Raw genomic sequence first — 26,653 nt, 5'->3', positions numbered from 1 at the left:
AGCCCCCATGCTTTATTGTAATCGTTAACAATAGGTGGTGCTATATCTGGCAGTTTCTCTTGAAATACTAAAAATCAGGCAGTGTTTCAACGAGCAGCAGCTACTTTCATAAAGCAGACTGAAATAGTTTCGTAAATATAAACTTTGCTGCAGTACTTAAATTGACTTTTAGTATTTCATTTTAAAAGTGTAGTTATCTAAACATCAAACAGAAAATTAACTGTTTTATAACTAATAGGATTCCTTGCGCTCGTGGCCTACTGTCATCCAGTCACTCAGTATATGCTTACATGTATGTCCTTACACTTTTCAACACATCAATCAGCTTGTCCTATTTCTACTGTAGTCACAATGGTCCCCTGCTGCTCTTATTGGTTCTGGTCATATGAATGCAAACTTAATGGCAGCGTTTTTACAGATAACATCTCGCATGGACAAACATCAAGAACACATTAAAGCAAAGGTAAAATGCTTCTTCTCAATCAACTTTGTTTTGGAGCTGCAATAATTAGGTCTTCAAGCTATTTGAAACTACTGTAAACTAGCTGTGAGCTGGCTTGCAAGTATGGTGAACGCATTTAGCAATTATAAATAATAATTTTTTCAATCTATTATTAAGTAGTCATTACATAAATAGATGATGATCAAAAAAGGAGGTGAGATAGAAAAAGTCTTATGGCTCTGTTGCATATTTTTTAAGACAGGATGAACATATTTGGCTAAATTGCTCCACCTTCTTTCAGTCTTGCTAGATTTGTTTACAAGCCAACACCTTATCAACCCAAGGTGCAGTTTCACCCCAATTATTCATGTAAAAATTGGCCCAATTTTTGGTAAAAACTCCAAGCAACCTTGAGGGCTGGAGTATAAATACACCCCTTCTTCAGAGGCCTGTTACATGTTAGCATGGAGCTCCAGCGATAGCAGTCTTCTACCAACACATGGATGATTTCACCATCTAATTTCTTGTGACTTAATTAATAGCAAACACAACAATGTACCAAAAATTCCTTTAACTGGAAGCTGCATTGTGAATGCTCCTCTCATTGGTCCAGCTAACCAAGAGAGAATGAAAATGTGCATGAGCCGTTCCATGTCCTGTTGGGTCCAGTCTTGTCCGTTCCAGTATCAGCGTCAGTCACTGGGGTCCTGGCAGTGGGAGCAGTGGCTCATGTCTTCAGAGTAGAGCTCTACCTGGATGGTGATGCTGTAGAAACCAAACTTGGTGTGGAGCAGATCAGTAGCCTCCCGCAGCACAGACTGAGCATCTGCACCCTCCTCTGACATGAAATAAGAAAGAAAAAGCACAGTGAGTCTGTTTTACTAGATATTGTTATGCTACTTTCTCTGATCTCGAATGTTTCTCTTCTTAGCTGCACAGACATTTAAAGCACCAGAATAAATTAGTGCAGTTAGAGATTTTATTTGAAATGCAGAAGGCCATCTGCGTGAAATTAAAATATGATTCAGTTGATAGCTCTCAAGAGTCGCATGGTAATTTCACCCAAATGCACATTTTGAGACATTTTGGTTTCTATAGAGTGTAAGTTAGTTAAAGCAAATTTTTTTTATTATAAATCATTATCATATCCATCTGTATGCTGGTAGAAACTCTGCTCGTCATCTTGATCAGGTTTGTCAGGTTGTGCCTGTTCAGTTTACATTGCCAGTGTGGTCTAATTTTATCTCTTTGGTAAATAATATATTTGGTTACCCTGTAGGTTAGTAGCATTTTGAATGCATACCAGTAATAAGTTAAAACACCTTAACAATGTCACTAATAACTTTGTTGTTAAGTCAACTTTATTTATATAGCATAACATCTGAAATTTGCTTTTGCAATATTTACAACAATCTGCACAATTTACAAAACCGTCTATTCTGAGACCCTTAACTGCTCGAGCACTTTCATCTGCTACTCTAGTTAGTGTAGGTTAATGGATCAGTATGTTACGTTACCTATGGCCAGGTGAACAGTGACCAGTGCCTGGCCCAGAGTCAGAGCCCAGAGGTGCAGACAGTGCATCGACTTCACAGCCTTCACAGACAGCAGCACCTCCTTCACAGAGTTAAACTCTATTCCTTTAGGAGACCCTAAAAAGCAACAGGCCATAAATTAATACTCAGTAGCTCCCATAATGTGTCTGTGAATGTGTGTCTCATACACAAAGCCCAGTCTGCGTCAGATGGTACTCTAAGATACTCTAAGAATAATAAAAGCCTGGTTGTCATGTTTGTATACTTTACATTTATTTTCAGGTAACCAGCAATATATTTTATTTAACTGATCATCTAAGTTCACATTCAAGTAGTCATATTTGGCCAAATCTCTTAAGTGTCACATGCTACAACGCCATGACTGAAGAATGTACACAGAATGAAAATTATATAAAATGAGTTCTTAATTTCATTGTGTTGCTCATTGACACCATAGGCCTGTTTCTGTCGTTACAAACTGTTTTAAAAGATGCCTCAAGGGCTTCTTTTAAGAGGGTAATCTTGAGGAAGTTCAGTGAAGAGAATTGTAAAATGTCCCAGGACTCTTATGACATCCCCAGGATGTTGACCATCTGTGCTCTTGTTCTTTGTTCTGTGTAAACTTTAACCTTACTAAACTTTAACCAGCCATCTACAGACGTCTATGGGGATTTAGTCATGGCATAGTGGTGTGTTTTGAATCTATTCATGCATGGACAAAACAAGACAGCTCTTAACATCATGTGATGCTGACCTTGTCAGATCAGGTCCAAACTTGACAGCTTGATCACGGCTGCAGGGGAGGAAAACAACTCTGTGTGCTGGTCATAAATCCCACTTCAAGTCACGAGCCACCGTAAATGAATAGTTTTCCATTTTGGAGTAATGTGTATTTTTGTTTTCTTGAAGAGAGTTACAATATCACTGCCACTCACATGTGTCTGTTACAGTCAATATGAAGCTACAGTCAGCAGCTGTTTAGCTCATCCTAGCATAAAGACTGGAACCGGATAAAAGGCTATGTTCAAAGTTTAAAATATCTGCATCTATAGATGTAATAACTTTGTGCCAAAACCTTTTATTCCAGTCAGAATCACCGGAATCACATCAGAAGATAATGTTTTTACCATCCTCCTCTCCCAATTTCAGCATTTCAAGTATTAGATTTAAAAAAAAACATTCTAAAATATAGATTTACTGATTATTATTGAAGTTAAGTACCTTCCATGAGTATCCTAAAGACATCTCTGAGGATGGTGAAGGTGGTGCAGAGGACAAAGACAGAGAACAGAAATGTACAGATGGGATCTGCAACTTTATATTCAGGCTGAAAGGGAGAAAAGAGGGTAGGGAGACTTTAGAGAGTGAGTAAAGACACATCAGATGGTGTTTTCCACAGACATAAACCACTAAAGTGCTCAAGGCAAAGGGAGCATCTTGCATGATGATGGAACTATTTAACCCTTTCATCCATAATAAACAGAATAAATAAAAGCATTTATCTCTCACTTCTGTACAAATTAACATATTAAAATATTACCTTTAAATGCCACTTCTGATTACCATGATGCTTTTAATATAATTGACTGTTTTGGGAATTAGGTATTTTACTATGTATTGAACGGAGAATATTAGAAGTTAAAATACAAATAAATCACTATTTTGATAAAAAATTAAATTTTGATAGAAAAGCTTGTAGAACAGTATTTAGACCATATTCTAGTCAGAATTTTGTTGAAAACCAGGATTGTAACAAGAAGACTAAAGAATACATACTTGTAATTCAAGTCAAACTGCATCATGATTGGATCATAATTGATTTTTGTTAAAGCATCAACATCAGCAAACTGACATTTCAGTCTCACCCTAACATGAATGTGATCTATATCTGACCCGAAAGTAGATGATGATCGCTGCCACCATGACTCCGACACTCTGCAGCAGGTCTCCGACCACGTGGATGAAGGCAGCACGGACGCTTGCATTGCCGTGGCCACCGAGGAGCGAGTGGGAATGACCGTGAGCGACGGGACTCTGACCGTCCTCGTCAATGTGGTGATAACCGCTGCCGTGGGCGTGAAAGGTGGTCGAATGATGGAGGATGTAGGCCATGCTGCAGAAATGAAGAGGTACTTTAGGTGTTGTGTATCTTAACAGCACAGGGAGAACAGCTGCATTCATGTTAATCCTTGTATTACACTTCCTGAAGAGGAAGTGTAATACATAATTAATATTTTCGTTTTAATTACTGTCCCTGACAACAGATAGATTTTTATTGGCTACAAACACTGAGTTGTTGTATGGGCGGATTTAACCATTTTTATTGGAGCTGACCTGAAATTGTTAACAGACTTCATGATCCAAGTAGTGTATTTGTAGGGCTGGACAATTAAACAATAACAATAATTATTGCAATATAACAAATGTTCAATAAATATTCAATGAATATTTGACTTTATTCACTTGAATCATACATATTAGGACTTTAGAATTTTTTTATTAAGATGTTTGTTTTGTTGAGGAAAAAGGACCGAAAAAAACCTTTAATTTTTACTCTTGCATATTGTTAACAAATATTTTATCATAATTGTTTTGAATGTTCTACCTCAGATTTGCTCAGTAATCCACTGTTTGGCATCAAGTGTTGATCATTAAGAAGAGTTTAAACCATAATTAACCATCAGGTTTCTTCAACTTTCACTCAGGAGCAAAAATCAGCCTTTAAACTCGAAAGAAATAATGCTTTGATACTTATCGTGATAATTATCGATATCGAAAGATATGAAACATTTTATCACAATAACATTTTTGGCCATATTGTCCAGCCCTAGCGTGACATCATTCCTAGCTCCGACTTCCAAGGTAAATAGAACGCAGCATAAGATAGCCTACTTGTTAAACCGCCTGAATTATTATTTATAGAGTTTACAGAGTCTGCCATTCTAGCATGAAAAGATAATGAAGATATAAAAGGCTGCAATATAAGGGTTGCTCCACTTGTTATCTTAATGACAGCATTTCAAGGACGGACTTATATGCTAGTTGTGTTAATGAGGTTTGAAGAAGGCATTTTTGTTTGTATATACAATATTCTTCAGTGTGGACAAACAAGCATGCAACACAGACATACGTATAATCTTGTACATAGGAAGAAATCTTGTTCTGGAATAGTGGATTGATATTTGCGAGAATTTCTAGTTTTCGTTATTGAATTAGCGAGAAATAATTACCTGTTAAAACTGAGGTGAACGTAGTTTTTAAGTAGAATTTTTAGTAGTATTATGAAATATGTAGCTTTTTAATTAATTATTTTGCCTTTATCATACCTTAATGTACCATATAAACACCCATTATGCTGAGATCCACTCACATTATATTGACGATGACGGCACACCCGGAGGTGACTAACATTACATGTCCGTCAATCTCATAGTCGTTCTGTACAATCCTCTCGATGGCTAAATAGACCAGAGCCCCCGTAACAATCCAGATGGAAATGACCGAGATGAACGCCCCGAGGATCTCTGTGGAGAGAAGAGAAGCGAGGAATTAATCTTAATCACTTATATAGTCAAACAGTTCATCACACATAGTACAAAACAGCACACCTCTGTCTGAACACTGCAGCAGGACATGAAGTTACATAAAAGAGCACATCCCTCAGAGGCCGAGCTTCACCATTAAATCAGTTTCAGACACACAAGACACAATAGACACCCAGAACACACATGTAGCATAAGTGTAAAGTTGTGTTAACACACACTCACAGCTTTGCAGCTTAATAGCAGCTTATTTTTATGAGTTACTGTGCATATACTTTAGAAATGCAGTAAGTTCACAAATCTTACTGCAAGTGCCTATTCTCCTAGGGGAAAACCACAAAACACTCCAAACTCCAGAGTTTAGTAAAGTAATGCCAGTGAGACTGTTTGTTGCAGAATGACAACATTGTCTTTGTAGATGAGACAGGACACCAGTCACATTAACCTCCACAAAAATACTCAATTGTCCACCTCTCTAGAAATCATCTGTGTCAAATTCTCTTCTAGGTTCACTGAGAGACATTCGGGTGTCAGATACGCTGCGATAAATCAGTGCACAGTTTAGGCAAGTGTGAAATTAAAAGCCAGTTTTTATGCTCAGATGTTACTGCCTTGCTATAAAGAATTAAATGATCATTCACAAAGAAGACTGGTGAAAAATCAAAGCAAGCTGTGGTTACACGCAGATCCCAAATGGTGGCATGTCATAAATTTTTGTCACTCGAAAATAAAAATAATTGCAGATACGTTTTCGAGCCATGCAGGGCTTTCGCATGCTTGTACATAGTTTGCAAATATGGTGTTTGTCTCCTGGCTTATAATTCATAAATTCACGCTTAGCAGGTTGCTAAAAAATTCTAAACCTGTCATTAGTGTTGTAGTCAAGACCACCCAAACCGAGACCAAGTCAAGACCATGACCAGAGTTTATCGAGACTGAGACAAGAAAAAGGCTTTTAGGGGCTGAGACCAAGTCAAGACCAAGACCAGTTCCCCACATTACATGACATGCAATAAAATGTGGAATGACATCATAGGTACTTCTCAAATTGATCTGAAAGATCCACATTCCCATTAAAACACCCACATACAAACACTAAGAGCTGAAATCAAATAAGCATATTTATTCAACACTCCTTTTCCATGCTTACCATCGCGTGGAAGAGGGACGGTTGTTACGGTAACATCCATCCATCCATCCATAGTCAACCGCTTATCCTGTGTACAGGGTCGCGGGCGTTACGGTAACAACACATTTTTATTTAGGGTTATTGGCTGCATTTGAAGCAATACATTTTACATCCAATCAAAGTTAGGATGTTAACAAATAAATCTGATAATGCAAAAGCAATTTATTGATATTTCCAAAGTTATGGTCTTGACTGGTCTTGAAATAAAATCCTGAGTCCTCAATGTCCAAGACCGAGACAAGACCGAGTACAAATGCAGTCGAGTCCGAGACGAGACCGAGACCATTAAAAAGGTGTGTTAGGACCACTTTTTTACTACAACACTACCTGTCATCATGCACCATCTTAAAGAAAGGAAAGTAACAGCTGAGGCATTGTAGAGTTGCAGATGTAGACATGTTGATGCCACCACCAGCTGGAAAAGGTAAAACTACACTTATAAAACTCATCGCCTGATGCTTTATGTGATAATTCGACACTGAAAAGTACGGGTTCAAGATTTTATTCAGTGATTTGTACATTTATATATCAATAAATGAGTGTGCTAAATTTTTTGTCCATTCATCCTCCATCCCTCCAAGCATTCATTCATCTGTCCTCTTTCATCAATCTATCCATCTGCTCAGAGGCATCTGATCTCTGGTCCTCACCTGATCTGTGCCAACCAAAGTTCATGGTTTTGGTGGGCTTTCTGGAGGAGATCCACAGGGAGAACAGGCTCACCATCATACTGCCGAAATCTGTCAGGAGGTGGGCTGCATCAGTCATGATGGCCAGGCTGTGGGCCAGGTAGCCTCCTGTGATGGGTTGTGAGAAATATTACCATTGGCCTTGCAAATCATTCTGACAAATCCTGATGCACGCTTTACATCTGTGAAGTGCTATCTAAACAGCTGTTTCATTTTTAGCTGAATCATTGCATGAAAGTTAAAAGTTATTAAAATAAAAAATGGAAGTTCCACTGTTTGGGTAAACCTCATCACAACCTCCAGATACACCAAAGATCAAATACATTCTTCAGTTTGGCCGGGTCCTATGTTAAATTTATTAGTTAGTGATCTATTAAATATGGTTAATGAAAAGAAAAATGGCTTTAAAAACTTGCTGAGAAGGAGTGTGTCACTGAGCGTGAAACACCCTCTGAGCAGTAACATCCTCAGCCTTTAGTTACATCTATCTTTTAAAGGCTTGTAAAAATCTATAATTTAATACAGCTACAAACCGTGATCTATTAATACTTAGATCCTTTTTTTTAACCTGCATAATGCCTCGGGTAAAAGAGATGTGATATTCTTTTATATCATCATAAACATTTGGGCAATCAGCCAGTAAATGTGAGACACCATTTAATTCTCATGGCAATAAAAAGTTTCATGCTGTGTTCTTTGTAGTTTCCTTTTTATTTTAGAGAGAGTTGTGCAGTCACTCAAGACATCAGCATTGCAGTATGTCAATTATGATTATATCAATGTCTGCACTTCCGATTAGAAGTAGTAATTTTGTCTTTAATGGCAGCATGAAATGAGTTCTCACTGTTGTATGGTACGTTTTAAAACACATTCACCAGCATCTAACGGCACAATATATTCACCTTATACAAAGATGAGTAGCTGACCAAAACGGCTTTAAACAAACGTAACCCAAACAAAACAAGATCTACTGCACATATGCAATTGTTTGTATCAGTTAAAAAATGTTTTTTCAGCGTGATTCAGTTCATGAATAAATAAGATATTTTTCCCACCTATTCCATGCTTTAGAAACAGTTTTAGAAAAAACAAAAACATTATTGACATGGTATTCAATTAAAGCGTCATCTTCAATTCTAAAAAAATCTACATCTGACACCTGCAATGTTGTTGCAGTCAAGCCACGCAAATGTGAGTGATCGTCTGGGAAACAGTTAACTACTTTAACAACCAGATGTAAACATTTGTCTAAAACTTACCAGCCCTGTTAGTTTGTCATTTGAACAGCCTGTTTATGGAAATTAATTTATAACAACAATATTAATGAGCAGCAAACAAAAGTCCAACACTCAAGATTTAAGAGTGTCCTTAAAGCACAGAATCTCATGTGTGTGTTTTTGTTATATTTGCTGAAATTAATTTTACATCCTGACAGCGGTCAAAGACACAAATTTTAAAAAACTCCTGTCACCTGTCTGTGGCTGTAGCAGGACTGTAACAAGCACCGTTAATCCGGCCTGTCTTCCTCTGACATTGTTGATCATCTGCTATTGCTACAGTTGTTGTCCATGAGAGAAGGCTGTCCGTACTGCTAAAAATCTTTGGGCTATAAGAAGTCACTGTAGCTAAAATGCTTAAATCAGTATTGTCATCCTGATAATCACAAGTTTGTCCAGCTGCCAATCAAGTGTTGACACTACCTTAGTTTGCATTATAATTTTCTAAGTCATGTTGGTATGTCTATTTATTTATTTGTCTATATTTGGACTATATGGATAAACGTCCATCCATCCATCGTCAACCGCTCATCCTGCGTACAGGGTCGCGGGGATGGATAAACGTAAACAACAAAAGTAGATGTACCTACAATTTTTGTTTGTTTAATAACTCATGGTATCCAATAGATAAACATTACATGAAGAGAGATTTTGCCATAAAAACTTTTGATATTAATTAGATCACTGGCTGTTTTGACGCTCTTTAAAAATGTACATCGCTGAGATTTTGATTATGGAACCAAAAATGGCCTTTCTATCATTTTAAGTTTTGAAATAAATAAATACAAAGTCTGACCTTCTGTTCTATTTCAGTCGTGAGGTTTGAGCTTTTAAAATTTTACCTATGACCTCGCCAATCATGAAGACAAGGCAGACAACTGAAGCGATGTAGAGTTTCTTCTTGGCCAGCAGCTTGTCTACGCTGTCCTCACACACCAAGGCTTTGGCACCGTGGCAGTGGGCACCAACGGGTCGTTTCAGCTCGATGGCACCCGCCATGCCACCATTCTTGAAAGGAAACTCGGGATATTGCTCTTTGGAGTCTGGAAAGGAGCTGTAGGGACAGAGAAAGTGTGTATTCATGAAGACAAAGATGGTCCATCACTTCCATTTATATAGTTCTTAAAAGCACCTACTGTATATTTAGAATTTGACTATTTCTGTGAATGGAGATTTTGAGAGGTAGTATCAAAAACAGACAATGTGGCTGACAACAATGCCCGCCACTCCTTCACCCCCTGTTCTTGTATTTGTACTTACACTAGTCAGGTAGTCAATTACATAACTTGTTAAGACATCAGTATTTTAACAAAATCCATATGAGTGCAACCAAAAGAAAGCAGAACAAACTGAGCTGATGGATGTTCCATGTGCTCATCGCAGATCCAGTTTAAGGTGGATTTGTTTTTTTGCAGTAGAAACATTTTATAATGGTAGAGAACAAGGTTTGGGAACTTTTGGGCATCGCTGGGCTGACATGACTGGTAATATACACGGTGATTCAAGCTTGGGCTCACTCACGTCAGACCAAATTCAACTTCAGCTTGGATCTACCGTATGGATTAGACATTAAGTGATGTTGTGAGTAAATGTTGCTGCAGAGCACAGTATTGTTTGGTAGAGCTATTTCAAATGGAAACAGATCTCCTCTTGACAAAGTGGATTACAATCAATTTCCACGAAAGTGGAAGAATGGTGAGGCGGGTCAACCACTAAAGAGCCAGTTGATATCGATTACTGTGGACAGTGAGGTGGGTTGTGTGTATGAATGTTAAATTTTCCTTTTTACTCAGGAGATTCATTTCAGTGCGTGTGCTGGTACCCAGCAAGCATAGATTTGGTGTTTTGCAGATCGAAATTGAGGGTAATACTGGGCTATATTTGTTAGAAAAGAAAGTTTTAGACATGAAGGTTGCAGTTGACCTTTGTTTCAACTTCATTAATTGCTTTATTTTGGTGTCAAGCAGGCCCTAACTACACATTAAAATAGTGTCATAGAAATGCTGCTGAAAGAATAAAGGGTTAACTTCAGTTTATCAACAGAGTTTAGCCTAGTGCCTTTTTATCTAACACTCATCAATTCAGTGCTTACCAGACCGTTCATAGACATTAAATTAAAATCTCCTTAATTGACAAAGAAAGTAAAACATGACTAATATTCCACAGCCATGCTAGTGGCTCTGTTAGATGAGCTGTGTTTTGATAACATCAGCATGCTAAACAGGCTCACAATGATAATGTTAGCATGATGTTAAGCAGGAGTTAAGTTTACCATGCTCACATCTTAATTTAGCATGCTAGCCTTTTCTGCATGGCACTAAGTAAGCTGAGGTGAAGATTGTTATTTCTGCAGTTATTTGGCTTTAAACCAAATTAGGACTGGACTTATAATTTTGATCTGATAATTGCGCTAGATGAAAAATCAGGGGATCATCAACATCAGCAGGTTACATTATTCATGGTGTTCCATCCAGTAGTTGTTTAGATATTTCAGTCTGTAGCAAAGTGGTGGACCAACAGACTGCCGTCCCTTGAGCCATTCAGATTAAAGTCTTCCCAATTACATTTACTGGGAAGTATTGATTGATTCTTCTGTATTCTTAATCAAATGACATCATATTTGACTGAGGGATGTTTTTAATGTTGCTACCTACAGTGACTGTTAAAGCATTCTCAACATGGGAATTACACATGTGGATATACTTCACCTCTGACAATACAGCCTGCGTCGAGCTGGATTGTCATCACGAGAACAAAACAAAATGCTGACTTCTACATTTTCTCCTCACACACACACACACACACACACAGACACACACACACACACACACACACCCAGGTTGCTATCCTTGGCATGTGCAGTGAGTGAGAGCTGCGATGATGTGGATAATGAGGTGGAAAAAAACTAATTTGGGCTCACTTGAGATAACCACGCACACACACTTTATTTCACACACTTGGAGTAGGAGATTGCCAGTGTGTCATGATTAGCCTTTATCACACACACACACACACACACACACACACACACATTACGGGATGCCCAAGCTGAAAAGAAGCAGCCAAGCGGAAAAGAGATTCTGTTCAATTATACCACAGGGACATAAGAGCAAACACACGTACACACACACACACACACACATAGCCTACAATGATATCCTATGCAACACATTTACACTAAAGCTCTGAAGCCTCAAGGCAACGTTTTTGTTCATATCTGAGGGTGTTGTTGTTATTATTAAGCAGATAAAACTGTCTTTAAAATATGAATACAAAATATCATAAACACAAAAAAGACACGTTTTTAGACTCTTGTGGTTCAACAAATCAATTTCTGCATCAAGCAAGATGAATATGATAGTAAGTAGAGTTCTTCTAGCTAGCATAGGGTTAGTAAAGGGTTTGTTTTACTAGTTTTTCTTAAAATCTCAAACATTTCTGAGATTTGTTGTTCATTAAGTATCCGGTGTAGTACTGGACATGAACATTTAATCACCTTATTATTTAAACATATATATTAAAGGATGATTATTTTGTTAGCATTGTTAGCATTTAGCAACAACAGCAGTTAACAGTAAAGAACAACCATATGTGGCTTAGCCTTTGGAATTTTAGACCATTGATAAAAGCTTTTTGTTTGTTTGTTCCTGGGGTTTTTTGGTGTGAACTTACTAGACAGCAGATGTTAACTATCACACATTAATTTCAACAGCATAAAGGATTAATTTATATATTATGGTTAAAGTATAGTCTAAATTGAAATTAATTGGTCCTGGTTTGAAGCTAAAGCTTTCCTGACAAATATCTGCAATATTGTCAAACATCATAATGTTAAATATCTAATGGTGTTAATGTTTTATAGTTTCTGTGCTTGCAAAGATATTTACTCATTCCTATTTCCTCAAGACATTTCTCCTGAAGAGTACTTTAATCTTATAATCTAATCAGCAAAATGCAAAAACAAAAAAAAGGTGAAAATGTGAGTTAACTTGTACAATTGCATGTTATCTAATTTAAAGGTAATAATAAGTAAAGATTGTGGGCAACTGTCGAATAGCGCCGTGAGGTTAGTTTGTCAAAGTAAGTGGTGGTTTGAGCATTTCTGCAGCAGTCACCCTGCCTACACCAACATATACAAAACTATACGAAACAATACAATTTAGTTTGTAAGAGCTGCTGCATTGTGTTCTTGTTTGGCAAAAAGACAACACTGATCACATGCTGGGTCTCCACAGTGTTAGAGTTCATCTGTTGGTCAATATCCCACAGGGCAGGTGTACAGTGTTTGTTCACTGACGCTCAGCATCAGCCATGCAGGGACCTGAGGGAATATTCAGTGATCTGTGAAATTATATGATATGAAGAGACCTCAGAAGAGCTGTATACTGAAAAAAATAACCATCAAGGGTTTAATTACTGCTGCAGTCTGCTATATGAGAGCAGCGCACAATATTTTCTGTAACTGACATAACAATGCCTGGAGGGAGAAAGGATTGCTGCAGCGCAGAAATGAACAATGTTTGGTCTATAGACAATAGACAAGTCAAAGTGATGATGATTATTACTGTTGTCATTTCAGTGCTTGTGAGGACACGTTTTTGTGGCTTGAGAATCAGACTGAATTGCCATTTGTGTTGCATTTCATTGTTCAGTCTGATGGTGTTTTCATGTTAATACACAGACGGGAATCATAGGATGTTATCCATTCTGTCTATGTGTTTGTTAGTTGACATAATGTTGTTAGGAACAGTTAATATTTTTCATGTTGGTCTTCAAAATATTTTCTGTAAGTCGACTTGAATCCTATTTGCACAGTATGTGTTTGTTTATATTGTCTTGTGTTTTTTTCAGATCTTCTCTTGAAGGAATAGTTCAACATTTTGGGAAATTATTTTATTCGCATTCTTGCTGAGAGATTAGAAAATTAGAACTACTCTCGTATCTGCACGGTACAGTGTGAAGCTTTAGCCAGCAGCTGGTTAGCTTAGCTTAGCATAAAGACTGGAAAATGGAGGAAACGGCAGTCTCTGCAGAACTGTAACAAAATCAGCCAACGAGCTGCTTTAAAGCTCGCTAATTAACAAGTTATATTTCGTGTGTGGTTTTCCAGGGTGTCATGAGTGGGACTCTTTCTTGGCCAGGAACAGTAACTTCCAGGTGGCTTCTGGTGGCCTGGCGATCTAACAATGACGACAAGACTCCAGTAGGCCACTGTGCCTGACCAAGAATCAGTCCAGAACATAACCCCTATAAAGCCACAATGTGTCATTGGGGCAGAGCCAGTTATGTGATTGGCTGTTGCTTTGGTATTCACATAATATTGATCACTTTGGGTCTCTATGTACAAGAACCTGTACAACTGCCATCATCAATATCACCCATTTTCCCATGTTGTATTTCTGGCTCTTGCACAGGAAGATGTCGTCCCCGTTATTAATCCCGCCTACAAAGCTCTGATTGGTTCAGTTGCTTTTCCAACCAAGACACAGAAGCCGTCAATGAGAACAGCAGAATAAGATCGCTGAAAGAATCTGAGACGTGAGCAGCAACTCAATGTCTGTCTGTCAGTCCAACACATTTGTCTGAAATGTCTCAACATCTATTAAATGGATTGACATGATATTATGTACAGACATTTATGATCCCCAGGGGATAAATCCTACTAACTTTGGTGATCCCCTGACATTTTATCCAGTGCCACCATCAGGTCAATATATCAGGTGGTCTTCAAATACGTAGGTTAATGACCAAACGCCTGCTAAACTAATTACCTTCCCATCAGCCTCAGCTGTGTTTAGCATGCTAACTCTAAGATGGTGAACTTGCCATGTCAGTGCCTAGTGTCTCTGGAAAGCCTGCATTGAGCAGGCTAACATAATCTTAATAATGATTTAGTATTATAAATAGATAATTTTAGCTATGTTTCTTTGTAATAATCTATTTTGAGTTCATAAGGAACATTAAGTTGCACTTATATATATTAGGGTAGAAGTTATGAGCCACCAGAGAGCAGGCTGGTGACCAAAGTCCATGAAAAGTCTCACTGGCTTCACTCGTTATTATCTGAGGAATTTTCTGGAAGCTGTAGTGCCAGACGCCCATTAACCCTCATCCAATGAGTAAATCATCCAACAAATAGGCTTTGGTAGATAGAGCTGAGTGATATCATGAAGACACTGTAATAATCAGTAATTATTATTTTGTGTTTATAATACCAGAAAAAAATTTGGCTGAATGAGGGATGTTTACAGTAAATAACATCATGTTTTCATGTTAACTGTGTTTTGTATTTATAAAAATCCCAGATTTGGTGTTTTCTGTGTTTCTGTATTAATAGCTATTGTCAAAGTATAGAAGCTTTATTTTATTTTACTTAACTTTACATGGGATATTTATTTTTATGGGTATTAACGGGTATTGACAATTTTTAGCTTTAATTGGTGTAAGTTTTAATTCATGATTTCACTTTTTAATGTCCTTGTAAAATCCACAGGATTTTCTTTTGTGCAAAACCAAAATGTTTAATTTTTTCATATTCATAATTTTCCCATGGGATCTGGCAGATTTGTTTTTCCCCAAATTACCTCATATAAAGTACACTAGAAGCTGAAATTACTGAAATGTGATCAACTTTTTTGTTAGTAATAGTGGTACCACATGCTTAAGTCTTTGCCTTTCTGTGTTTATATCGTTGTAAATTATCTTTGGGTTTTGGACTAATGGTCGGACAAAATGAGCAATTTCAAGACCTGATCTTGGATTTTGTGAGACTATTTATTTGGGGGACATTTTCATCTCTAGTTGAAAGTTGACATAGATGACAGAAAATGAGGAGAGAGGTGGGGAAGGAGATTTATTTCAGTTTGTTAAAAAAGTTGTTATTACTTTCTGATAAGACACCCTTTACAAAGGGTTTATGAGCTGCTGATGAATGTATTGATGGTATTGATACATATTTATATATATATATATTCAATTAATCTATGAGTCAGTCAACAAAATGTAGAAATCTATTAATCTTACCAACTTATAAACATTTACATTTGATTATTGACTAATAATAAGGTGATGGCTTGACAATAAGAAACTGCTGCTAACATTATAATGTCATGTGACCTATGTGCTGTTGAAAAATGCTTATTGTTGACCAGAGCCCAATGCCACATATAATTATAGTTCTTTGTTTTGTCTAAGCAATAGTCTAAAAACAAATCTTCAGTTATGAAGCTGGAAACAGAATATCTTGTCTTAATAATGTATCAAAATAGTTTGTGGTTGCCAGTTAATTTTCTGTTGATGGCCTGTTTGCTTGAATCGTTTTAGGTCTACACTTGACTATGAATAACTCAAAAGCCAAAGGGACTCTCTGGACACAACCTCACAACCTGTTAAAGGTGCATAACTGAATAAGGCATTAGTAAACGATTTATTAAACAATAATAAAGCCATTATGCATGTTATCTGCCCTAGTGGTACCAAAAAAATATGTCAATGTCTTTTTGAATTCTGAAAAAATATTATAGGCCTATACAAATTATCTTTGTATATATTTTGGTCTTAAATGTGAAAAAGGAGTGATGTCACTTTGCTGCTGGCCGAGAAAAATGCTGAAGATGACACAAACACACACACACACACGCAGAAACTGTGCAAATGGTGCATGAAATCTCAGATGTGGTCTCATATCTCTCTCTCTCTCTCTCTCTCTCTCTCTCTCTCTCTCACGCACGCACGCACGCGGGAATAAACACACCACTCACCTCTCTCAGAATCTTAATAACAATTTCTTTCATTTCTAGAAAATAAGTTTTATCTCTATGAGCGGGATTATTCAGAGGCCTAAATGTCTGCAGTAAAAACCTGGCGGTGTAAATGACCGTTTAAAGAGCACGACACCTCCTCTCGCTCTGAAGCGTAAAACTTCTGTCAGTTCACATATTTTTTACGTTTCGGGTTGGCTCTAAAAAGTGACAACTGATGTAGCAGCGTTAAAGAGTTTATCAATCACGTCCAACAAGTCTGTAGCCTATAACAGTTATTGATTAGATGGATGAAAACTGACGCAGCATGAAACCTATAGGCTACGATTCAGTTTGATAAAATGCGACCACTGAGAAATAATTCCCTCAATTGCATTTTTATTTTTTATGTAGGACTGTATTTTATATTATTTCCAGTTAAAATCAGTATTGAAATCAGAGGGGTGTGTTTCAGCAGCAGGTTGGGTTTTCTGTTGAACAAACAAAGATGAAGGGCATCTGTTGCAGACTTTAGCAGTTTCCTGTGTTATGCAGAAAAAAGTATTTATTTGTTCAAGATCACAAATTTAATCATTAGATTGTTTTTACTTTAATACGATTTTTTTTATATTTTGTTTAATATTAATGCTCCAAATGTACACGTATTTTATATCAAAAGCCTTTAAGAGTTATATCTATAAGACGAATCAGACAAACTGATTTCTAAGACTCATCTTCTCGAAATGGCACATTGTTTTTTTGATTATTTTATAGCCTAGGCTATGAGTTTTTATTTTATTTGTTCTCAATGTCTTTGCCGGATAATTTACTATTTAGATTAAAAATAATTAAACCGCTCTGGGTTTTTTGTGGTAGGACTACTTTAACCTGCAGGTACTCGAACTGTGTTATTAATCTCGATGATTCCAGTTTCTTTATGTCCCACGCAGACGGAACGTGCAGGGAGCTGCTTAGCATTGCTCAGTGAACTGGCCCCGGGGCCATTTGTCACAGGCTGTCCAAAAACAAGCCAAGCATGGAAATGAATTTGTTCATTCACATAAAACAGCCCGCAAGAGCGGCAGCCTGCACATGCACCACAGTAGCAACTGATCCCACAGCAGCCAAGGCGTGCAGTTTTCCCTGCAGAGATCAGGTGCTGATTGCAAAAATATTCACTTAGGAACTTCAAGCTGCTAATTTTACCTTACAAGAATCACCGAGAAACAGGCGTGCTGGCTTCTTACTGGCCACTTTCATTAAACTTGACATGATCCATCAGTCCAAAGTGTTTTAAATCGCATGCCGAATGTAACACTGGGCTACAGGTAACTTATCCCCACATATTATTCTGCATGCAGGTGCAATCATTTGAAACATGACATAGGCTATTCCCACCTTTGAAGTTTTAGGGAATACATTTTCGCATTCTTCTCGTGTATCAGTTGAGATTTTTCCGAATTTGCAGGGTTATTATCCATTTATTCAGCCCGCAGTCAGTCGGTGTCCCGTCTGAGAAAAAAAAAAAGAAGTAAGGATGCTGCAGGAGTTGCTGGTGAGAATCGACAGGTCCGGTACCCTGATCTTCACTCGACGCGGGGAAAAGTCAGCCCGAACCTTATTACTGTGAGAACGAACTGATAAATTCCTTCATTGCGGTGTTGCAAAGGCAGGAGCAGGAAACAACATGCGGGGGTTTTCTGATGGAGGTTTTAATTAGGCTGGAGTTGTTGCCTCGAACATGGAGCTGCAGCAGCGTCTTCAACACTGCAGCTGCTCTTAGTGGACAGGGCAGATAGGCAAAGCCTGACTGATCACCCGGTACAAGCAGCACCTCCGGTTGGTGAACCCTAATGAGACAAGCATCAATAGAACGAAGACTAATTCATTTAACACATTAATGTATGTTTGAGCTTTGAAATATGTTTTACTTACATAAATTCCAACAAGCATTTAAACAATTTATTCAAATGTTGCCTACCTTTTGTAAATTAACATATTTAGCAGAATATTGCTTGTAAGATTCACTTTCCTGCAGAATTTTATGCTCACATTGGCTATTTTGAAGATATATACGTTATTTCACAAAATGGGATGTATTGTAGAAATTCAGTTAAATCAGTGCAGACATCTTAATAAGATTCTGCATTATCTGTTCTTGCCTTCATACATTATTTTACAGTCGCTTGATATGGTAACGAAAAAGCAGATTTATGCAATGCAGAAATGATATGCGGGCTTTAACAGTAACACACTTATCACAGATTCAGTCTTAAAGGTTATAGCACATGTCTTTGTATCTGAAAATTAAATTTATGTCAGTCTAAAGAATAATCCTCAAACTAAAATCCTAAACTGAATAAGGGTCATTTCAGCATTAGTGTTTATATACATAGGGCCTATCTACACATCATGTTAAAGCGCAGGTCGAAAGAGATGTATGACTATCTTAAAATATGAAAAAATGATAAAACATAATCGGGTTCATGTAGTCAAGGGGTCAAAAAATATAAAGCAAGATTCATGCAAATAAGATCCATATTTAAGATAACATATAGCACATTATGTCTAAATAGATACTGCACATAAAAGTAGGCTATGTTATGTTACAGATTTATGTCTTGTGCCAATCAAGCAACAATGGCTTAAAGATTTAGCTTTAGCCTATTTATTGATAACATAAAACTGTTAAGCATCGATATAAGATGATGAAATAATGCCTCATTACTGATTGTGTGAACATGATGCAGGCCTATGAGATACAAAATACAATGTGGTGGTGTTGGGGGGGGGTGTTTACACTGAGTTTCATTCAAGACTACAACGCCAATGCTGCATTCAGGTTCCGGTGGGACAAAACAACCTTTTGGCCAAAACTGATATTATTAGTAGTGCTATTTTTAAGAAACTCCTGTCATTATACAGCTTCTATTTAGGTCTGTTTTAGTTTGTCTGCCATTTTATTTTGCCAGTGTTATTCAATTTAGTGTAATTGATTAGTGGACATGTAGCCTATATGTAGCAGTTGTGTCGAAAGGTAAGTGAATAAAATGGTTTCAGACAAACATCGCTATCATCAAGCATTATAGGCTACTACATTTTCTGACAGAAAACAGGTCACTTTTTGTGTTGCAGCCCATGGGATTAAGTTTTTCCAGTTTTATATTTTTTCTTTACAAAACAATGCTTATATTATTATTATAATTACATACAGTATTATTATACCATATTAATCTACACTATTTCTAAACTAATAGTGAAAGAACGAGTGAGGGTTTTGGTTTTAACCTCAGTTTTTAACCATAGACTGTTTAGAAAAAGGTTTTAACACATTTTTCATAAATACAGCATGAGTTTACGTCTTCTGACGTCATGACGCTTCCAGTGTTTGGTTTCCGCGCCGCTCTGAGCCTGAGCCGACGATGGAAACAGCACGCAGCGATAGAAAGCCAGACAAACAGCCCACAGATGAAGGAACGGAAGCGGACAGCTCTATGTCAAGGTGGGGCAGGTGAAAATAAAAGACGGGTTGTCTTTGACAGGAGTCAGAAGACTGTAGCGGAGCGACACAGTGAAAACGACTCGTGTTAGCTGGCTAACGCTGCTAACGCTAGCTTCCACAGTCATAGCCGCGCATTGTGTTCGCGTAACGTTAGCTGCACAAAAGCGAAAGACAAAGAGATGAGGGCAGTTCAAATATCACTAACACGGAGTGGTTGTGGCCAAATCTTTAAAAAAAATTGCCAGAAAGTCGTTTGCAGTGTCATACCTAGCTACTGTAATGTTAACACTAGCTGCCTTCCTTTGGATTCACCTGCGCTTAACGTTATAACGGTTCATTTTATTTCTGGCAGGCAGCCACGCGAACCTGGTTGTGTGATTCAGGATATCCCATAGCTGGCTGTGCAAACACCTGTGATTTTACAGCAGTTTATTTCCCACAAATATTGTGCTGTAATGGGGGAGAAAAAAGGAGTGCAACACGACTGGTTATTTGAGTGGGACCAGCTCTGAAAATGTTTGATTTACTGTCATACCCACACCTATTTAAATTAGGTCAGGTTAATATTTGCTTTACTAATAAAAATGTACTATAAAAACACTACATTTACTCATTTGGCAGACGCTTTTATCCAAAGCGACTTACATTTGGAGAACAACATACAAGCATCAACAGAACATCAAATACAAGATCAAATCAAGACACTAATCATTAAGTCATGCATATATTTATATATAATTTGATATACATAAATATAATTAGTGTCTGTCTATTTAGGAATTCAAAAGCAGCGTTTTATTTTTAATACAATTAGGGTGAAAAAGCAATACAATATTGACATTTAGCGTTTTTATTATTGTAGTGACCTTTTTAATCATCAGAGATATCAAAAATGAGTCAGGCACAAGCTTATATTTACATTAAATTTGGCAGACACTTTGATCACAAGTGACTTTCTCATGTGGACAGAAGGGCTGGGGATTGAACCAACAATCCACAGTTAATGGCCTCTCTGCGCTACCACCTGAGCTACTACAGCTGCACAGCTGCACAATCACACTTAATCCTACATGCGGCACTTTTAGAATAGAATTTATTTCTCTTATTAAACACTAGAAAACTAGACACTGAAGGGAAGAAAGAGTGTATGTTGTTTTAATCTTATCTAAATCTTCTCATGTGTGATAACATTAAACATTTAATTTAGTGAGATGGTTGGATTCTAGTCCCAAAAGCTAAGTGATGACAGCCTTACTCATGTGAATGGTGGCCCCACTCTGTGCCGTGCAGTGTCCAGGGCAGTGGTGTGATTTCCTGGGGAGGGTTGGCAAGTTCCCCCTTCCTCCCCCTCAACCACACCGACAGCAGAGACCTCACTGTGGAGAGAAGAGTTCAGAGAGAGACACTACAGTACATAGACTCCCTCTCATCTCTCTGCAGGACAGTAAAAGTATCTGCAGGTCCACAAAAGCCAACAAAAAAACAGCTTTAAATTATCAAATTTAGGCCAATTTTTAATTGTTTGGTAAAGTCTGTTTTCTGCCCATTTATAGCTTCACAACTTTGATTAGTTACATTTGATCAGGAAAGGGTTACTTATGACTGTAAGACTTGTCTTACAATTAGCTTTGTGGAACCTGGAGATACTTTAAGATGACTTCAATGCCTGTATCGGAGCTGCAGCACGGGGCCATCTATGAGCTTACAAGGCATATCTGATGGCAAACAGCATACAGAAGATTAAACTAGTTGAACGTGCAGGCAACAAGTCACAGGGACTAAATCGGAGCCGAATCAGATCAATTCTGCAGTGTATCTTCACTGAACTTGACAAAAAGACCTTTATTGGATTAGAATCAGTTACCCCACATATAAAGTATTGTCTGAGTTAAGATGGGTGATGGTGATTGAGTATTTATAGAGTTTCATATCTGTCAATTTCAGTAAGGACTGAAAAAGCTCTGGTCCTTTAAATCTAGCCCTGCCTATTACAAACTGGCATCTGTTGTCTTCCTGTCTTGAACTCCAGTGGGAGTGGAGAGGATTCCCTGGATGGCCTCTCAAACCGTGTCCCCCGGTGCCCTTTGACCCCGTCTTTATCGCCGCAAAAACGCACCACGAGCCAGTCTAAGACAGAGCCTCCACTGCTCAGGACGAACAAACGGACCATCTACACCGCTGGCAGACCACCTTGGTACAACGTCACTGGGACCACCTTCAAAGAGGCCTTTGTTATTGGTGAGATCAGGCAGCTGCCATTTACTTCTGTTCTACTGTCTTATTGCTTTGGTATCATCAGGGATTTCAAAAAATAAGAATGATTAATTTGCACCAATTAAAGCCAGTATTAGTTTTTAGCACCTAGGGCTGGGCGATTAACAATAATTAACGCGATCTAATCTTTTTCAATAACAATATAACAAATGTTTAATAAATATTCAATAAATGTTTGATTTTATTCACTTGAATCATACATAAATTAGGACTTTTTTATTAAGTTTATTTTCTTGAAGGAAAAAGGACTAGAAAAAGCTTTTACGCATGTATATTTGTTGACAAAATTTCATGTTCTATCTCAGATTTATGAAGTGATCCACTGTTTGTTATGAAGTGTTGATTATAAAGAAGAGTTTAAACCACAATTAACCATCAGGTTTCTTCAATTTTCATTCAGGAGCAAAAATCAGCCTTTAAACTCGATGCTTATCGTGATAATTATTGACATTGAAGGATATGAAACTTTTTATCGTGATAACATTTTTGGAAAGATCGTCCAGCCCTATTAGCACCTATAATTATAAAATACTCCCATTGGGTCGGCAAAGTCACACATTTTCAAATTCTAAATATATTGTGTCTTTAAGAAACAGCAAAGTCTTTATCATGCACAAAGTAAACCACTACTTCATCAGTTTAAGGCTTAAATTTAAGTCTACACAATCAAGTCACCTCATACAAAAGATGGTTTCTCTCTATGTAACACCATTGGCCTAATGAAGGTCTAGCACTGAAACTTTTTGTCAATACATATATATTTTTTGCAAGTTAGACAGTGTGCGGGAGTTTTCTTAGCAACTTTTAACCTACCTGTCCCTCTCCAATTAATTTATTGTTCTGATAAGTATGTAGTATGAAATTGCCCAAACTCAGCCCTGAAAAGGATGTGAGTTCAGTTTTAAAGAGGTGCTATTATGCTTTTTAGCTTTTTCCCTCTCCTTTATTGAGTTATTTATCTTTTTTGTGCATGTAATAGGTTTGCAAAAGCCCAAAGTCCAGCCCAAAGGGAGTTCCCAGCTCCCACAGAAAACTCTGCTCTGAACTGCCTGAACAGTTCGTTTGTAGTCCAGCCGCTTAAATGCGCCTCATATAACGCTCGCCAAGCGGCTAGTCCGACACGCCCTCAAAAACACCAGTGGAAAAACACAGGGAGCTGCAGCACACAGCTCTCCTCTCCCTTCCAAACACTAGCTACCCTCCAGGCAGTCAATGGACATAAAGTTGTTACTGTGATGTAGAGACAGAGCTCAGTTAAAACTTATATATTTGTTAAAGATTAATGACTCACCACTCTGAAACTCTTGCTCCCGTCTTTTTGAACAAAGTGATTGCAAACTTTAAATGTAAGAGCAACGCTGTGGTTTGTTGTCTGGTAGTGTGATGTTGTACTGTAAGGGTGAAGGCACACGCTAGAATCATGACATCTACATTTTCAAACACAGTGTCTCAATGTTTAAGTTGAACAAAGGTGTCGGCTGAAGATTTTACTTGAACAAGAAACGAATGCCAGAGTTTATGCATCATGCGCTAATGTGAGACAGAGAATATTTCTAGGGAAGAAGTGTAGTGTGATCGTACCTTCCCTCCACCTGCTGTACCAAAGAAACGCAAGCACCTGCGTCAGAAGTAATCCAGCAACACAGTTGTAAACACTTTTAAGAGCTGCAACTAACGATTCCTTTCATAATGACTGAGATGTCCTAGGGCCAACAGTAATGTCTTCAAAATGATAGATATTCAGTTTACAATGATATAAAGCCAGACAAATTCTCACACATGAGAAGCTTGAGCCAGTAAAAGTTTTTGTTGATAAATGCAAAATGTCTGGGTAAAACGCTGTCAGCCTTTGTGTAACTGTTGTGTAAATGTGCCCAGTCAGCAGTTTTAAGCGTTCATGATGCTCTGGCTTTACTGTGGGCGTTTTTTACAGCAGCCCGCCGTCTTGCTGATCAGCACAATAATATATCTGCCTCAGGACGAGTCCCAGCAGGTGTACAGTGAACCGTGACCGAGACGGTGTGTGTACACATCTGCATGTGTGTGTTTGACATTCGCCGAGTCAATGTTCCGTGGTTAAACGCATCAGATTGGCATGAGTGGGAACACGTGGAGGGAGAGGTGGACATTATCTTTAGTAGGCAATCTGTTATTGTCAGTGGGCCGCAGTGACTGGTTACAATTTCACACTCGGCTGTACTGTAGTCAATGTGGCCCTTGTTAAAAGGACCAGACTGTATAACTGCAGGGAACTGGACAGAGAAGAATAATCAACCTGCATTAAATATCAATGGAAGATAGAGAAGTGAAACTGATGGATAGAAAACAACGGGGAATGCAAGACTTTAAAGAGAAGGTTGAGGGGCATATAAGAAGCAGGGAAAGAAAGAAGAGATGGGTAGAAGAATGAACAAAAAGAGGAGGGACGGAGACCAGAGGTGAGGAGTGGAAAAACACTGAAGCACCACAGATACCAGAGAGCGTTTTCTATCTCTTCTCTGGTTTATTGCTAAAGGAAAAGGTAGTTTTATCTGCTGTAACAGGCTGTCTCACTGTCCAGGCATCACAGCTGGGTGACACTCAAAATCTGTGATGAATCTATAGGAGCACATTAAATAGGGTTACGGGGTTTAACTTCTTAATACATCAATTTGCAAGTCAGAAGCAGTATTTCTATAATCACTCCTAAGCTGTAATCATAAATAGAAACGAGGAGCGCTGCAGTGTTTTCAGCCTCCCAGTCAGTAGTTTTGACCTTGATGGGTCTTATCTGAGCAAAAAAAACCAAAAACCCATTCCAACACTTCACTGAGAGTTGTTTATAACACAGAAGTAGCTCCGTAGGCCATTTCTGTTCCTGCATAAACACACATTGACAAACACACACAGCCGTTTGCAATCAATGCACCCCGTTCTCTACCTCCTTGCCAGGCAGTATGTAGTTCTGGCCCAGTTCCCTGGATTGTTGTCCTGAAGGATTGCTGTTGTGGTCTTTAACCCAGGAGGTGTTGTGAGGTGAAGCAAGCAGGGCAGACTATTTAAAAAAAAAAAAAAAAACTTGTTTCACATTTTTGACTACAGCACAAAATATAAGTGCACCCAGAAATGTTCTGCTGTGCCAAGCAAAAAGAGTTTTACACTGCTATTTTGTTCCTACCACCATACTGGCTGTTAAACACATACAAAGAAATAACTGATAAACAGAGATAATATGTTTAAAAGAAGTTTTATCAGCTGCACTAGAATTGTCTTTAATTTGTCTTGTTTTTGTCTCTAAGTCATTTGTTTTTGTGATTTTGTAAACTTTTCATATTATATATTACCTCTTATGCTTTCTTAGTGCCCATTTATCTTATGGAAAAACTTTTGGATTGTGTTGTTGTTGAAAGCACATAAACTTGCCTTGCCTGCTGCTGAAAGGATTTGTCAATTAGTAAAATCCACAGGAAATTAAATAATACCAACTATTATCTGGTTCCTGCTTTTCTAGTATGAAGATTTGCTGCTTTCTCTTTTTTATAATAAAGTAAATTGAATTTGGGTTTTGGACTTTTGAACAGACATTTCAGACTTGTGATCAAATGGACCAAAGAAGTGGATCCAAAAAATATTTTACAGATTATAAAAATTATCACTATTTGCAGCTATAGCTGTTTATATATGTTTTTTTTTTACATGAACTACATAATGGTTAGGTAAAAGACAATATATGTATGTGACAGATTTTAATTGTTTATTTTAATAATGACAAATGCTTCATGTAGCATGAAGCAATCCCTAAACTGTAAGTAAGGACTTTTACACAAATACACATATCTCAACAAGAAAATGCATACAAAACACAATGATGGATGATGATGATAAAATTTATTTATCGAGCACAATTCAAAAAACCATGTTAAAGTGCTTTAACAGGTGCAAATAAAATACAACAGATAAAAACAAGATGCATGATAAAAGCAAGAAAACACTTATTTAATTAAAATAAAAGTTAAACAGAAAAAATAACAACTTTTATAGGAGATACTTTCCTGATTTTAGTTGATTTATGTTTTAAGAAGGGACTTACTTAAGAAGTCACTCACTCGGCTGACCGGATTTCCTACAATACAATAAAACTCTAGGACAAGCGCCAGATTATTCATAGCTACATGAGTGATTTCCTCTTTCATCTTGAGAAAACCCTTCAGCCTGTGCACAGCTGGTGTGTGTGTGTGTGTGTGTGTGAATTCATTGAGGTGGCAGACTGCAGTGCTGCAGGTATATGGAGCTTATGTAGAAGCACTTTCTTCTATAAGAGCAGTCAGTGAGGTTGGTACCTGAGCACTACACGGACTCTGTCCGTATCAGCCTACAGCTCGTAATCTGTATCATCAAACCAAATTTATGTGAATGCTGTGAGTGTGTGGAAGGAGAACAAACTCAGTAGCGCACAATAACACGCTAAAATCACTACTTGATGGA

At 37.7% G+C, this 26,653-nt stretch overlaps 2 protein-coding genes across 3 annotated transcripts in view; one reads left to right on the top strand and one right to left on the bottom strand.

Moving 5' to 3' along the window:
* Window positions 1-1,088: 1,088 nt before the first annotated feature.
* On the bottom strand, window positions 1,089-25,225 carry slc30a2 (solute carrier family 30 member 2). Of its 2 annotated transcripts, XM_046060249.1 has the most exons (9): window positions 25,110-25,225; window positions 21,171-21,291; window positions 9,517-9,728; window positions 7,359-7,505; window positions 5,348-5,501; window positions 3,871-4,090; window positions 3,199-3,304; window positions 1,960-2,094; window positions 1,089-1,280 (listed from the first exon to the last, which is right to left on the bottom strand). In XM_046060249.1, exons 3-9 carry the CDS (start codon window positions 9,671-9,673, stop codon window positions 1,135-1,137), a joined length of 1,065 nt encoding a protein of 354 aa, XP_045916205.1. In that variant the 5' UTR covers window positions 9,674-9,728; window positions 21,171-21,291; window positions 25,110-25,225; the 3' UTR covers window positions 1,089-1,134. The 2 variants fall into 2 exon arrangements, with proteins under 2 accessions (XP_045916205.1, XP_045916204.1); XM_046060248.1 differs by lacking the exons at window positions 21,171-21,291; window positions 25,110-25,225 and adding an exon at window positions 17,812-17,894.
* The window catches only part of si:ch211-243j20.2 (uridine-cytidine kinase-like 1), a 27,248-nt gene continuing 20,400 nt past the window's right edge, over window positions 19,806-26,653 (top strand). The window contains exons 1-2 of the mRNA XM_046060247.1: window positions 19,806-19,915; window positions 21,945-22,153. Of these exons, the coding sequence (XP_045916203.1) occupies window positions 19,836-19,915; window positions 21,945-22,153 (289 nt within the window). The 5' untranslated portion in view covers window positions 19,806-19,835. The remainder of the gene's footprint in view (window positions 19,916-21,944; window positions 22,154-26,653) is intronic.

The sequence above is a fragment of the Micropterus dolomieu genome, linkage group LG10 (assembly GCF_021292245.1).
Source record: "Micropterus dolomieu isolate WLL.071019.BEF.003 ecotype Adirondacks linkage group LG10, ASM2129224v1, whole genome shotgun sequence".
NCBI classification, from domain to species: domain Eukaryota; kingdom Metazoa; phylum Chordata; class Actinopteri; order Centrarchiformes; family Centrarchidae; genus Micropterus; species Micropterus dolomieu.
This window is presented reverse-complemented; position numbering and strand designations above follow the sequence as displayed.

Excerpts from the sequence above, each read along its gene's own strand:
- slc30a2 (XM_046060248.1), bottom strand. The coding sequence starts at position 17,894 with ATGGATAATAACCCTGCAAATTCGGAAAAATCTCAACTGATACACGAG. Across the intron at positions 4,091-5,347 it reads GCCGTCATCGTCAATATAAT|CATGGCCTACATCCTCCATC; the intron begins GTGAGTGGATCT and ends TCATTTCTGCAG. Across the intron at positions 3,305-3,870 it reads CGATCATCATCTACTTTCGG|CCTGAATATAAAGTTGCAGA; the intron begins GTCAGATATAGA and ends TCTCCCTTTCAG.